The sequence below is a fragment of the Eublepharis macularius genome, chromosome 2 (assembly GCF_028583425.1).
Source record: "Eublepharis macularius isolate TG4126 chromosome 2, MPM_Emac_v1.0, whole genome shotgun sequence".
Taxonomy (NCBI): Eukaryota; Metazoa; Chordata; class Lepidosauria; order Squamata; family Eublepharidae; genus Eublepharis; species Eublepharis macularius.
Genome location: NC_072791.1, coordinates 191302158 through 191317931, shown reverse-complemented (window position 1 = coordinate 191317931; position 15774 = coordinate 191302158). Strand labels below are relative to the sequence as shown.

The 15774-nt window shown below is 44.4% G+C and overlaps 1 protein-coding gene across 1 annotated transcript in view; it reads left to right on the top strand.

Annotated features, from left to right (window-relative positions):
* Positions 1–15155: 15155 nt before the first annotated feature.
* Positions 15156–15774, top strand: part of LY75 (lymphocyte antigen 75) — a 126467-nt gene continuing 125848 nt past the window's right edge. Inside the window, exon 1 of the mRNA XM_054970110.1 lies at positions 15156–15243. Coding sequence (XP_054826085.1) covers positions 15156–15243 — 88 coding nt within the window. The remainder of the gene's footprint in view (positions 15244–15774) is intronic.

Here is a 15774-nt window from a genome sequence, read left to right as displayed (position 1 = left end):
AAACAGGAGAACCTACAACTTACTTATGGTTACACAATACCCCAAATGCAACCTATATACTCAGTAACATGTGAATCAGGACAGAATTCACAATCAGATGGTTGTCCCCTCACTTACAGGTTTGCAAGGTCCCCCAGAAATAAAAACACTGAGACTCACAGTGTGCAATCTGGTGATGCCACATTGAACAACAGTACTAATGCTACAACATTAGGGACTGTGCCATCTAATATCTGTGAATGTATGTAGTCACAATCAGTTGGCTTTGAAAAGGTAAATTACACACACGCACACACACAAATATAACACCTCATGGAGATCAACAAAATGATAAAAGAACGTAGTTGAACTGTTAGTGCCAAAGTATTGCCTTCCATCTCTAATTTACATGTGTGGAGGTTACCACAAACAAATGTGCATAGAAGTCTTAAAAGAAGCTGTCAAGTATGTGGGCTAGCAGACTGCCTTGAGATTTTCACCTGCTGCCTTGATACCCAAAGCCTTCTGAAACATGGTAGCCCTACTTCCTTTGTTTAGGACGCTGTTATTCCTCTAGGTTCAACAGTGATGTAAAGATATGGCTAGACCAGATACCCATTTTTGTGGTTCCTCAAGATTGGGTACGGTTTGTTATTCCTCACTGACCGTTAGCTGTTCCTCATTTACTGTGATTTCCTCTTTTAGTTCACCACAAACACCATTTTAATTGCATGTAGACTGTGCAATTTCTTCCATGCTGAAAAGCTGACAATAATACATTTGTTTAATCATGTTTGAGCTGTAAAACCAATATAAAAATACAAAAGCCATTTTTCTTTTTTGAAGCAAAGAACTTTCTGCCTTTTCTACCATTCCCCAGGAAGCAAGGTTTCTTTAATATTAGAAGAACATACTCAGTTCATTGTTCTATGTGTAGTAATATAATAGAAATAATAAAATTGTGTGATTCTAAATTAACATTTGGCTGTTAAAGATGGTTGTGATATAATAAACCCCCACTCCCTGCAAAGCTTCGGGGTTACGGAGTTCCTTACTCAGTTGCTATATCTTTCAAGACTACAACTTCTTCAAGTTAAAGAAGACAAGTGATAGACTTATCTTTGCAACTCACAATAACTGGTCTTGCCAGATGGCAAATGAAATCATTTTAACAGACTGCCACATGAAATTAAAGTTCTATGAATTCAGTGCTAATGGGTAAAGAACTAATGAAGAAGACCAAGCAGGAAAATTTTAATCAAGAGAAAAGCAGGGGCGGGGTGGCGGGGGAGAAACCACTGCAGACTGGGCTTTATTTTTCTAACCTGCTAAAGTATGTTTTGGGAAGGAAAGTGTGGCATGGTATAGCCTGACCTTGTCTGATCTTGGAACCTAAGAGGGGTCAGAACTTGAATGGGGGAACCACCAAGGAAGACTCTGCAGAGGAAGGCAGTGGCAAACCACCTCTGTTTCTCACTTGCCTTGAAAACCCCTTGTTGGGGTCGCCGTAAGTCTGTTGTGACTTGACAGCAGTACGTACATATGTAAAGTATATTTCACTACATTACGTTTGCCTGTTTCCACCTTCAAAGTTTGAAAATAAAGCTGACAAATTGGGGGTAGGCCATAGCTTGGTAGTTAAGCTTCTGCTTTACATGGAGAAGTTCCCAGGTTCATACAGTTCCAACAGGTAGGGCTACCAGTATATTTAAATGTTAAGTCAAATGTTGTAACGCTGACAATACTGTGCTCTTCAGAAAGTTTTCAGACTTTTTCATACTATAGATTTGGAATGAATGAAATGAAATGCTTTTTAAGACAATTTTTCCTCTCTCAAAAAGAAAATATTTAATAGGAGATTTTTTCAGTGTTCCCTATATTTCCCAGTTTTTTCATTGGAAAATATTGAAAAAGTCCTCAGACATTTTCATGCTAGACATATTGAATATGATAAACCTTGCCTCAAGAAATATTTCACTCATTCTAATCAAGAAAATATTTCATGGGAGTATTTTCACTGCTCTCCAAATTTCTCAATTTTACTCAAAAATTGAAAAACGGCCTCAGAGAAAAGGGGGGGGGGTGTTTCCCCAAAATTGTCCGGTTGTTTTCTGAGCCTTCACATGTCTACAGGGGATCCCTAGAAATACCAGTAGGAGGGAATTAGAGATCTCTTGAAGAGGGAGGAATCAGTGAAAATCACCCCCTTCCATTAGCAGAAATTTTCTGCTAGATCTAACTCATAGATTATTCACAGGCTTAATTCAAACTATGGTTTTATACTTCTGCATATTCTGCATACTTATATTATATAGTTCTGCATATTCTGCATATTTATATTATATATTTATTTTCCTTTTTATTTAGGCCAAATTCTTTACCAGTTTATAAAGTTTTCTTACAATGAAACTGTGGCATTTTCAGTTTCTTTTCAATAAGTTATGCATTGTGCTTTTTCAGGCCACACTTTGACATTATGTAGGAAAGGGTTCTTCCACACAAAAAGTGGCAGTGAAATAGTTTATATTTAGGCCTTTCATCAAACCAATAGCCACCATGGACAAATTCAAGAAAGTTTGACATTACGCAAGACCAGGGCTAGATCGAGGGGGGGCAGGGGGGGCGTCTGCTCCCAGCGCCGCCAAACAAGGGGCGCCAGGCACAGCTGCCAGCCACCAAGAGTGTGCCAGCGGCAGCACGGGCAACTGAGCGGCCACCCGCACCACTCACCTGCCCCGCTGAGGGGGCAGCCAGCTTGCCACATGCTCCTTGTCCTGTGAGACAGGAAAATGGTGTGGGTGGCCTCTCAGCCCTCTGTGCCATTCACCTGCTCGGCTGAGGGGGTGGCCAGCTTGCTGCACACTTCCTGTCCTGCTGGGCAATTCAGTACTTGCTCACTGAAGAAAAAGCTGTGACTGGGTATAAAGGATTGAGAGAGTAAGTCAGTTTAAAATGTGGTCCAAGAAGTTTAAGAAAGCCTTCCCTAAGAAAAAAAACCACCACTTACTTCATTCCACTGGCTGGAAGTTCGCCATTATAAACTTTATAGAGTAAAACAGAAGTTTCTGTCAGCACTTTGGGATGGGCAGGAACATTTAGAGAGCATTTTATGAGATCTGCTCAGAATCCTACTCAAGTCTGTTCAATGGAGCTTTGCTCCCAGGAAAGCATTCTTAGGAATGTACTGTAAGATATTTTATTCCAATCAAACTCCAAACGAAATGAGATCCTACTACAGGGATAAGCAAGAGATATCAAATATGTGAACTAAAGAAAAGATGCATTATCCTTAGCCCGTGGCCTTTAGCATACAGGTCCCATGGATGTTTGTTTCATGGTTAATGTCAGATAGCTTGATGCTGGCAACCTTAACGCCAGTATCATATAGCACCAAGCCTTCACAACTAAAGCTGATATCTTGATGGAGCATATAAGCATTGCATATTTTAGTGGCAGAAATGCTTCTCCATCAAGAATAGTATCAATTAATGGTAATTCAACAGCAGTATACAAAGTGCACTACATTACTGAATGCTCATTTCCTCCTATAAAAATCACAACTAAAGTGCATACAAAAGGGGCAATTGAATAGAAACAGAATGTTTACTTGATGGTGCCAAAAATCTTGAAACCAAACTAGGAACTGAAATGTTCGATTCTTATAGAGAACGAAAAGATTGGGGCATAATGGAAAGCTGGTGGAACAGTGAGCATCACCAGGACATGATTATTTGACAGAAAGGGTGAAAGGTGCCTTGAAGGAGAAGATTCTCTCTCTATATATGGGGGGGGGGGGGGGAAATCCAACGTGTGGGGACCCGCAACCCTTGCAAGGGAAGAATCCCATCCTCCACCCCCTGCTTGCTGGCCATACCAGCCGCTTGCTGCCCCAAGTTTGGGAGGGACAGGAATTGGTGTCTCCTTTATCACCTACCCATATTGCTGCCCCTCCAGGCTTACACTGTGGTGATAGGGGTAGCTGCTGCTCCCCCATCCATCTGCCTGCCTCCCTGCCGCTCCTTCTTGATTGTGGAGGGGCAGCAGCAGCATCTCCTGCTTCCTCTGCCTGCCTGAAGTAGGGGTAGTGGTGACTAGCAGCGGCTCCTGCTCCTCTTTGCCTGCCATCTCGGTGGGGGTCCTGCTCCCCCCCCCACCAGCTAGTCTCCAGAGAAGAGATGGAGGTGAGCTGAGTCAGGATATGTGGGCTTGCCTGACTTTTCTTCCACTCCCCACTGAGGTAAGTTGACATTATCTGCACTTGCACAGACATGTTCCTTTGCTTGGGGTGGGGGATTAACCCCCACCTCCATCTTTGTAAAATATTCTGCAAACCTCCGGGTCTACTCTCTGAATCTGGCCCCATTTGCCAGCTCAGTCAATCCAAATGGGGCCAGATTCAGAATTAGACATATCGATAGACTGAAAGACAGAATAAACTTCCCCACAGAATCACTGTGGTTGGAAATACCATACTCAAAATTAACCTGGAACTTGGGAACACAGTATCAGCCTTCTGATAAAAAATTCAGAGGATGATCTTGAGATAGAGAAATCTGAGAGAAAACTAAAGAAAAAGTGCTTCAATACTGGGTGACTTCTGTTAAGAAAAGGAAAGGATAAGATTGAGCAATAACAAAATAATGAGTTTTTATTCTATTCTATATTTTTTATTACTAAAATATCGAGTAGAAATAGGTTTGAATTTTGCATGTGTTGTTTATTTAGAAAAATATATATTAAATAGGCTTAATTATTGTGAGCCGCCGCCCTGCCAGTTGCGTGCTCCCCGCCCTCCGCCGTCTTCCCAGGCGTCTAGGTGGGAGAGTTCCCTCAGCCTCAGACAGGACGGGGAGGGGTGGTTACCTCACCAAGCCTCTCCTCCTGCCCACTGGGTTGTGAATCTCTGCACTCTCTCTTGGACCAGCTCACACCCAACTTCTCCTCCCCGGCCTCATGGGGATCTCTTCCCTTTATAGTGCCTATCCATCCCTCCCCTTGAGGGGCAACCAATTGGCTCTCGCTCCTCATTCTTGGTCCATTACTTCCCCTTTCCCCACCTGAGACTCCCTCTGCCGATTGGCCCCGCACTCATCTCTCATGCCCTGTTTCCTCCCATCTGCCCCTCCCTTGCCAACCCCTTAGTTCCACCTCTCCTGCCCCTCTCCCTTGCCACTGGTGCTGGGTCTGCCCTTCACATGGGGGTTCCCTCCCTGACATCCCCCAGCCAGTCAAGGAAGGGCCTTGGCCCCCTGTTTGCCCCGCTCCTGCTTTCTGGAGCACTTCCATCTCAATCCAGGAATTACATCATTCTCAGAGCAGAAGCAATGGGTCATGCATGCGGCTGTTATAGTAAAAACCAGCTCCGAACATTAGATTGGAGGCAAGTTTTTACTAAATCAGCCCTGTGTGCAACCCATTGCTTCCTCTTTGCACCAGGAATGACATCCTTCCTGGCACAACAAAATAGTACTCCGGAGCATGTGCACAAGAGGCAGGGCTTTTTTTCAGCTGAAACGCGGTGGAACGGAGTTCCGGCACCTCTTGAAGATGGTCACATGGACAGTGGCCCCGCCCCCTGATCTCCAGACAGAGGGGAGTTTAGATTGCTGCGCGGAGGGCAATCTAAACTCCCCTCTGTCTGGAGATCAGGGGGCGGGGCCACCGGCCTTGTGACCATTTTCGCCGAGGGCGATTTAAACTTTAAAAAACTCCCCCCTTGTTCCAGCTGATCCAAAGTGACATCATTGTGTGGTCCTGAGTTCCACCACCTCTTTTCCCAGAAAAAAAGCCCTGACAAGAGGTAAGTCCTCCCATCAGGCCCCACCCCCACCCCGAATATCCCATCTCCTGATTTGACATTCGGGGGACCTGGCAGCCCTAAGTTGAGAAATAACATTGCATAAACACAAGCATTTCTTAAGAAACTCCCTGCAGTTAAGTGAATTTATTTATTCATCTATATTAATTTTCTCCCCAATGGGGACTCAGTGGTTTACAACATTCTCACCTTCTCGGTTTTATCTTTCCAACAACCCTGTGAGATGCATTAGGCTGAGAGGATGTAAGTGACCAGCTTGCATACTTCCACGGCAGAGTGGAGATTTGAATCTGGGAATTGTCTTTTTTTTCCTGATAAATCTTCATGAAATTCAAGTCTCTGTTGGTTTCTTTAACTATCTGTGAGAAAGACTGATCCTGAAAAGGTTGTCATAAGCATCTCAGAAAACCATTCAAGTGTGGTTCAGATCCCTGTAGAGTTGAGGAGAAACAGAATGACGTGTTGCGAGAATAGTACAGAAGACACTTCAGCGTCCAACAATAAAATATTTATTAACTCAAGAAACTATTAAAATCCTGGCAAACATAGAACATGCGAAGAAAATGAACACTTATGATTTTAAGCCGACGGATGGCCTAGTTCCTCCTGATTCAAAGTCCCTCAGATGAATTGCCACAAAAACGAAAGCAGCTGGTGCCTGCTGAGTCAGTGTTAATCAACTGCTGGAACATGGCCAGGAAGGTAAAGCTGAACTTGCAGAAACAAACACAATTGTCAGTCCCATTTGTTCAGTTTCTTACAGTAGAATCCTACTCAGAATCCTACTGTACTCGAAGGGGCTTACTTCCAGAAAATATTTGAGGAAATAAATTGTCCATTCAAAACTTCATCCGATTTACCATCAGAATTAGCTTCTAATTTACATAATAATAATAATCTTGAAAGACTAAAAATGAACTCAATAAATGAACAACAAATGAATATTTATGGAGTTTTCTTAACTTTAAAAAAAACTTTACCAAAATAATCTGGGGGTTTTTTTGTGGCTAGATATCAGCAGCAATGTAATAAATAAAAATACATCAACTTAATTCTGGATTAGGTTTTATGTTCTGCAATTTAGCTAGCCCTGCACATTCAGCTAGCCCTGCATATTGAGAAATGATCTAGTTAAAAATACTGATTTAGGAAAATAAGTTTCCTAAATTTGCCCTATAGCCATCATTCCCTGTTTGTGCAGGCCACTGCTTCTATATTATATTTTGAAGTTCATTATCATTTTCATCTCTTTCTTCATAAGATGTAATTTACCCTTGTTACCTTTGTCATGCTTCTTTTTAGTGTCTAACAATAGCAATCAATCAGCAGTCAATATATCTAATTCTAAACATGGCCTTATCTATGGATAAATCCAGATGTTAGAGCCATAACAAACAAGACAGACATTTCTACAAACTTGAAAAATGTCCCTGGTTTGCAGAAAAATCTTTTTAAAAATCCCAAACCAGTGAGGGGTTAAAAACCCAAAAATAATAGAAGCAGCACCTGCAGCTTTTTAAAAAAGAGAATGTTCTCTGTGGCTGTTGCTAGGCTACCATAACAGTATTGCCAGCCTTCCGGGTTTAATTTCTGTCACGAAAAGGTAGTGAGGAAAGGGCTTTTCCGGGACTGTTTTGGCCTTTGAGGGAAGAAGACTCATTGGGATGTCCCAACTGCTGGCGTACAGTAGGCACACAGAGATAATTGCTGGATGTCAGAGTTGGTCAAAATACAGTTTCAATGTTCCGGCTTAATCAGTCAATGCTCATGGTTTCAAGTCTGCATGGAATTCCAGGAGCAAGGTTTCTATGGTACAGGCCTAGGTCAGAGATGGAGAGATCTATCCAGAATATGGCCAACAAGGTCAATAGTTAACAGACATATTACCAGTCCAGAGCTAAGAAGCTGAGGGGCCAGTGCACTGGTTTCTGGCTGAGACCCTATATCTGACCCCTCAACGACTGCCTCCTCCTGCAGTCCCTCTGCCACTGGCTGTGGGCTTGGGTCAGGTATGCTGACTCCCTCTTCCTCAAGGAGTCCTCTGTGTCTCTCTGCTCTCCTGGGCTTGGCTGACCCACCAGCAACCACTGGGTGACTTGATAACACACAACATACATGACTCATCCAAGCTCAGCTGCTTGCTGCTATTCAACAGCAGCCATCCCACAGAAGCCAGTGTGGTGTAGTGGTTAGAGTTCCAGCTATTATCTGAGAGATCCAGGTTTGAATCCCCATTCCTCCATGGAAGCTCACTGAGTGAACTGGGACCAGTTACACATTCTCAGCCTAACTTATCTTGCAGTGTTGTAAGGATAAAATAGAGGAGAGGAGAATGATGTAGCCTTCTTTAGGACCCTATTGTGGAAAAAAGTGAGGGTATGAAGTAAATAAATAACAAATATAGTTGAAGGTGGGGGGACAGATATATGGTTGGTGGGTGAGCAGGTGGGTGGAAAGGAGTAAAGGAAACATGGAAGATGAGGATGTGGGGTTTACCAAGAGGAAAAAGAAATAATGTGGGGAGGGGATACAGCGGAAAATGAGGTGCCCTCACAAGTCCTTGAAGGTTCCTCACGCACAACTGGACTGATGGCTGGCATAACACAACTGGACCCAGACTGGCTCTGTGACTAGAACTGCACAGGGCTTTCCCAAGGAGAGGCTGCTGGGGTAGGGAAGGAGGGCAGATAAAGATAGGTTGGCTGGTAGGTGGGAAGGAGAGAAGGAAGCAGAAAATGAGGAAAGGCTATAAGGGCTTTCAGGGAAAGGAAAAAGGGAAATTAGGTTCCCCCTGTAGTCCCTGTAGGTCCCCTGCTTGTTATGTGTAACAGCTAAGCTACAAGAGACAAATTCTATGAGGACATGCACATGAAGTGAGTCGCAATGTTAGCTGGGAAGCTGAGTTTTAAAAGAGATCAGAAAGCTTTGTCCATTTCCCCTCTCTACAAAGCCACAAAGATTGCTGCTCAGAGGGTTTGCTAATCTCCTCTTTGCCTCCCAAATGCTCTGTCAGTTTCCCCTCCCTTTCTAGGAAGCAAAGAGGAAATAAACAAACCTTCTGAGCAGCAATCTCCCTGGCTCAGTAGAGAGGGGAAATTGACAGAGCCTTCCAATCTCTTTTAAAACTCAGCTTCCCAGCTAGCATTGCGACTCCCTTCACATGAGCATCCTCGTGTAGTTCGTCTCTTGTAGTTTAGCTCTAAGTCATCTCAAGAATACAGAAATTGTTTGCTATCTCCCTCTGAGTTGACAAGATACAGTACCATCAGTTTTAATAATATTGTGGGGATAATAATAACACTAACTTGTTCACCACTCTGGGTGAGGCACTAATCTGTCTAGAAGAGTGGTATATAAGCGCAGTTGTTGTTGTTGTTGATGATGATGTTGTTTTTAACACTGATGAACAGAGGTTAAATAAGAATAGTCAGAATCAGACTTGTTGGTGGGGTGGGGGGAGATTTAATTGTAAGCCAGAGCTTATCCTAGGCACCTATTTTGAGAGTTAAGACTCAGTCCTAGAGATAGACTGGCATGGTGTTAGTGCCCGATGAGAACCAGGTTCAAATCCCCCACTCTGTATGGGAGCTTGATGGGTGACCATGGGCTCTCAGCCTAAATTACCAGAGGTTGTTGTGAGAAGAAAATGTTTCAAGGTGGAATTGAGGACCATTATTTATATTTTTACTAAGTAGTAGTAGTACATTCTGGCATTTGAATCATCATGGAAGCAGATATGCCATACTTTATATCTGTATAAAGGAAAACCACCTTGTTACTGACAAATGGCATCTTCTTTAGAGCTCCTAATATAAACCTCATAATGTAAACAGCATAACTATTAGGCCAGAATATTTTGAGCATGCATAAAATCTGAAGCTTAATAGCACCCTCCTTTAGAGTCCCAAATTTAAACAGCCTGTTTGACTAGAATATTCTGAGAATTAAGTTACATTAGAAGTTTGATTTTTGATGCCTATAAAAATATATGCACATCCCATTGAGACATGAAGCTCTTAACAATTGGATTATGTTTCTGCAACATTGTTTCCTCAAGCTTACAAAAGCTGTTTGTCGGTGATGTAATCCACTATATGGAGCACAGTTTAAAGCCACTCAGCTTTAGCTTCCTCTTTCTCCAAATTACAATCTAATGCAAAGGAGAAGTTATAGAGAAAATAGTTTGCAGAACTGTAGTGCTAACGACGCCACACACATTATATATTATTTTAAATGCATAAGTTATCCCACTATGTAAGTACTTTTATGTAAGTCTTTGCATGCTCTTTTTCTCATTAGCTTACTCCTAGCTCTCTTATATTAATAAATGACCATCTTCTTCCTACAGAGGTAACTGTTTTTTTTCCTCTGCATACTGCAAACAAGCCTTCTGCTTCAAAGTCCCTTCTAATTTAATTTTACATCACTGCAAATGGCCATTTCCGAGTTTGTATTTTATAATGAGCTCCACAAAGAATAGGATGTTTGCCACATTGAGGACACAGATTTCATGATTAGATTTTCCCCCCATCTTGCAAAACTAATTGGGAGCTGACTCTAAGATAGAAAAGAAAAATCCAGCAGACTGCTGAATGTATTCTAAAATTATGCAGCATTTCAAAATGCTAAGTTGAGACGTGTTGTCTTTTCAAGGTTTAGTGTTTTTAATTAAGATGCTGGATCAATATGAAATCACTAGTTTTACCTATTAAATCAACCAAATTGAATAATTTGATTACAAAAATTAACAGTGCAATCCTAAGCACAGTTGCCCCAGTCTAAGCCCACTGATTCCAATGGGCTTAGACTGGCATAACTCTGTTTAGGATTGCACTGTTAGTATATAAACAGCACAATCAGGGTGGGGGAGGTATTCAAGGAGTTGCCCGGCTGCTATGCTGATGTATCTTGGAGATATGCTGGTGTAGCACCCTCCTAGAACCAGCCCAGCAACAAAGCCGACCTGCACAGAAGTACCCCTGGTACAACCCTCTGTGGCAGTGGGGAAGGGACAGGCTTGGGAGTGGAGCAGGAGTTAGTTTGCTCCCTAAGCTGCCCCACCCTGGGAATGCTTCCCTAGAAATGGCATAAAGTTACGTCAACAAAAATTCCGGTGTAGCCCATAGCATCCATGCAACAAAAAAAGCAAACTGCCCTTTTTATCACAGTCCTGCTCATAAGTGCTGGCATAGCTCAGAACACTGACAATAGCTGCAGCCAATCACGCCCCTCCGCAGCAGTGGCCGACCCTTCCTCCTCCACACTACATAAAGGTGAGCCACAATGCTCACATGATAGGGCAAGTGGCACAGGACTCTGTCTCTGGGGTGTCTGATTTAGAACACACAGTGTTTCACCCTGATGGTGGGAAATGCATAGAGAGAGCACTGAGCACCACAGAGGCGGACTCAACTCTTACACCCAAACAGGAGAGCTAATCTCCTTGCTGCATGACTTGTATGTCTCATTTCAGAACCCTTACAGGTACCCCATCTCGAGATGCACACCCAAGGAGCAACCACACACTTAAAGATAAGCAGGGACCCCCAGCAGGCTCAGCCAAGGAGTTTGCCCCCTCCACCACCACTCACACCTCTGTTTTGTTCTGGTGTGAAATATAACACAGTTCCAGTGGCACCTTAAGGATTGATGATATGTAGGTCACTATGAGTTTTCATGCACTGCAGCTCATGTTTTTGGGATACATTGCAAACAGCTGCAACAGATGCAGTCCCCAACCCCTTCCCACTGACTGTGTGCAGATCATGCAGAGAACAGGGTGGAGGTAGTTGATAAAAACACAGAGCTGGAACGGTACCTTCCAACAGTCTTCTAGTCCAACCTCCTGCACAACGCAGGAAATTTACAGTGATGCCCCCCCATCATCTCCCCCAGTTACCCCTACTTTATGCCCAGAGGAGGGCAAAAAACCTCCAGGATCTCTGGCCAATCTGGCCTGGAGGAAAATTCCTTCCTTACCCCCAAGTGGCAATTGGCATTACCCTGGGCATGTAAGAAAGGGCCTCAAGAGCCAAGCACTGGCTCATCCCTTCATGCCCTCCCTCTTCCAATCTGTGTACATTTATACTGAGTCATAGAATCATCATTGCTGTCAGGTAGCCATCTAGCCTCTTCTCAATACTTCCAAGGAAGGTACCATCCCACCATCTCCCAAGGAATTGCTCTGTCAGGAAGTTCTTTCTAATGTTTAGCTGAACATTCTTTTGCTTTAATTTAACCTGTTGTTTCTGGTCTGACCTTTTGGGGCAACAGAAAACAACTCCGCTCCATTCTCTATGTGACAGCCCTTCAGTTACTTGGAGAGGGCTATCATATCACTTCTCAGTCACCTCCTCTCCAGGCTAACATACCCAGCTCTTTCAAACTTCCCTCATAGGACTTGGTCTCCAGGGGCAGATATGTCCGTGCCAGAAAAGGGGTACAATGTCTGGGTCTCACATTCCCCACAGCACTATTGGCATCTGATAAGTCATGCAAGTTGGCAGTGCGGGCACATGGGGAGCTCAGAGTGGACAGGTGAAAAGGGTACAGCATGGAGGGATTGTGAAAGTTCATACAGGACTAGGTGATCCTTCAGGTGGCTGGCCCCAAGTCATATAGGACTTTAAAGATGCTTGTTTTTCAAATTTTCTGCTAGCATACGCTATTGTATCACTTTCACTAAATGTCCAACTCCTAACTGTTGTTCATTATTGAACTTAGCTCAGTGAATGTCCTAGTTGTTGCTTATACTATATTTTCACTTGCACTGTATAATCTGCCTTGGATCTCAGTGAGAGAGATGGACTATTACTAGTAGCAGCAGCAGCAGCAGCAGTCGTCACAGTAGTAGTAGTATCAGCACCTTGAAATGGGTCTGGAAACAAACTGGGAGCCAGTGTAGTAGGAACAAGACTGGAGTGATGTGGTCCCTATGACCCACTCCAGTCATCCTTCTGACATTCTGTGCCAATGGTAGTTCCCAGATAGGGAGCTCCACAAGGGCAGCCCCACGTAGAGCACACTGCAGTAATCTAATCTAGATGTTACCACAGTAGCAAGATCTCTCCTACCCAGGAATGGTTGCAGCTGGCTCACCAGCTGAAGCTAGTGAAAGGCAGCCCTGATCAACAGATGGTTCGGGTCCAGCCACACCCCCAAGCTATGAACCTGCTCCTTTAAGCGGAGTGCAACCCCATCCAAAAGAGGAGATATCCCCACTCCTGGGTCAAACTTTCCCCCCACCAGCAGCATCTCAATTTTTATGGGGATTAAGTTTCAGCTTGTTACCCTTCATCCATCCCAAAACTGCCTCCAGGTGCCTGTTCATAGTTTCCACAGCCTCCCTGGGATCTGCAGAAATAGACCCGAGTGTCATCCACCTATTGGTGGAAAATCAGATCAAATCTCAGCCCAGGCTTTCATATGAATCATATATCTAATACACACCATGAGATTAAAAAAAAAACCACAAGAGGAAGCCACGCAGAGATAGGCAAGAGATTTGTGCAAACCCACAGCAAAATCTGAAATTTGAAAAATAGGGGGAAGAAGAAAACCTGAAACAGTAAAATGCTCAAATGCACAAACATTGCTGGGGGGTGGGGGTGGGGTTTGATGTCTCTGTTATTTTGGCTCCTGGGTGTTTTGTCAAAAACAAGAAGTAAGGGTGAATGTGGAACTACAGTGAAGAGAGGGTGCAAGCGGAAAGCAGCTGAGGACATGGGGATTTCTACTGGAGTGCTAAAATGCAGGCACTACTAAGACTGCAATCCTATACAAATTTTTGTTGGAAAAGTCTTATGGAATATTATCTTCTAAATGTTTATGCAAAACATGCCATTTTTCTAGTTTAGTTCATCCATATACATTAGATTTTAAGGTGCCGTAGCATTCCCTGGCCCTTCTTCCATATCCCTAAGTCTTAATATTATTAAAACAAACCATCCAGTATTTATTACCATACATATTATCTTTTGGGACACAAGGCAGCATAAAGCCTCTGAGAGTGACAGAGGCTCTTGCCAATAAAATATCGTTTACTTATTGGCTTTATATCCCACCTTTTAACCACAAAGTGGCTTGATGACCTTCATAAAGTCAATAGATTTAATTTCAAAAATAGCCAGACCCACACATTTTGATGTGGAGAGGAGATGGAAAACATGGTGAACCAGGAGCAGGCATGTGGCAGTATCTTTCCCCACCTCCTTTCTTCTCCTGGCATCATTCCTCATCTTAACTACCATGTTTAACTGGGGTGTAGAGCTGCCAAGAGCGAAGATATCCTTTGGGTGCCCCTCATATCAGTCAGATGCAATCCATAAACCATTGGAAAAGAAATAGCATGATGGGTAATGTTGCAATCCCCCACAGTGGCCACCACACAGAATTTGCCCCACACAAACACGCACATTAGCAGCGCTGCTAGGGCATGGATGCTGACTTTTGAGACTCCCACATAAATGGGAAAATAGGACACACACACACACCCTATTTCTAGGACATAGTTTAATTCCATGCTGGATCAGCATCTCAAAACATTTTCGAAGAATTTTGGGCATATAATGTTAAAAATAGTTAAGGATGTACTGCTTAGAATAATGGAGAATATATATTTGTTTTAGATAGAGGAAGCTAATAAAAGTAAGGGAAAGGGGACAAAGGGTTGGAAAGCTGTTGGAAGTCAACAAAAAGGGGGGGAAAGGGAGGGGGTTAGAGATGAAAAAATTGGGGAAAATTGAATGTAAATGTGGAAATAATGGATTCTAACCCAATAAAAAAATTTTTTTTTTTTAAAAAAAACATTTTCGAAGATTCATGTCTAGTTCTTTCTATGAATGGCTCTGAATTTTACAGATGGGTAAACTGAGGTGAGTGTGTAGTAGTAAAATAAAACCAGAGTCCAGTGGGAGCTTAAAGACTAGCAACTGTGCCTCTGATGAAGTAAGTTTTGGCTTGCAACAGGTTATGCTGGAATACATTTGCCACTGGATTCCTCTCTGGATTCTGACTTCATATCCCGGCTGCCACCAGCGAACCCTCTTTTTTCATCCCAAGAGCCCACCTAGGACCCAGAAGCGATGAGCTCATAGGCACTCCGACTAAGCCAGTAAGACCAGCTCCTCGCCTGGCAACCGCCTTTCAAGACAGGAGCAAGGCAAAACAAAAGGGGATTGGCCCGAGCCTCCGCCAATCGCTTGCGCTCGCTGTCATCGGCTCCGGAGCTCGCTCGCTTGCTCGCAGCGGGGCGTGCAGCTGAGAGCCTGGGAAGCGCCCGAGGGGGATTTCTCGGGGAAGGCGGCCGCCCCTCTCCTTCCGATCTCCGCGGCACACTCGCCCCGTCTGCTTCTCGAGGATGACGAGGGCGCGCCGGCGCTCCCCGCTCACCTGCTGGGCGCCTCTGGTCGCAGCTTTGTGCTGTTGCGTGCGCTGGATTGCCTCAGGTAACACCTGCACCGCGCCGTGCGCTTGCGCCGGACCGGGACTACCACCACCCCAGTAGTGTTGAGCCGCGGCTGGAACTGAGGGGAGGGGGCTTTGCAGCCCGAGCGGGATAGGAAGTCAGGGGTCATGTTGCCAATGCTCTGGGCATGGATTGGGAGAGAATCGTGGCGCAAAGGAGTCCGGGGGCATTTGCTGCGAATTTGGCCTTCCTTATGGTGAAAGGCAGATTCTAGAAAAGTGTGAGGGGGAGAAAAGGACGCAGGCCAGAAAGTGAAAGTGCGCATTTTCCCTTCCTGTGAAACCGAAACGACCCCCTTCCCCCTCCGCCGGTGGCTAAAATGCCCCTGAGGGTTTTGTGGCGCGAAGCGGGAAGCTTCCGTGTTCTCAAGCAGCTGCCCCGTTCCCATGCGGCGCGACGGGAGCTCCCCTCAGCCTGCTCCAAGAGCCGCGTCGGAGCGCCGGAACTCGGCTTGGAGGCCCTGGCTCCAGCCCCGACACCTGGGAAGTAATACAGCGCTGGGAGGCGGGCA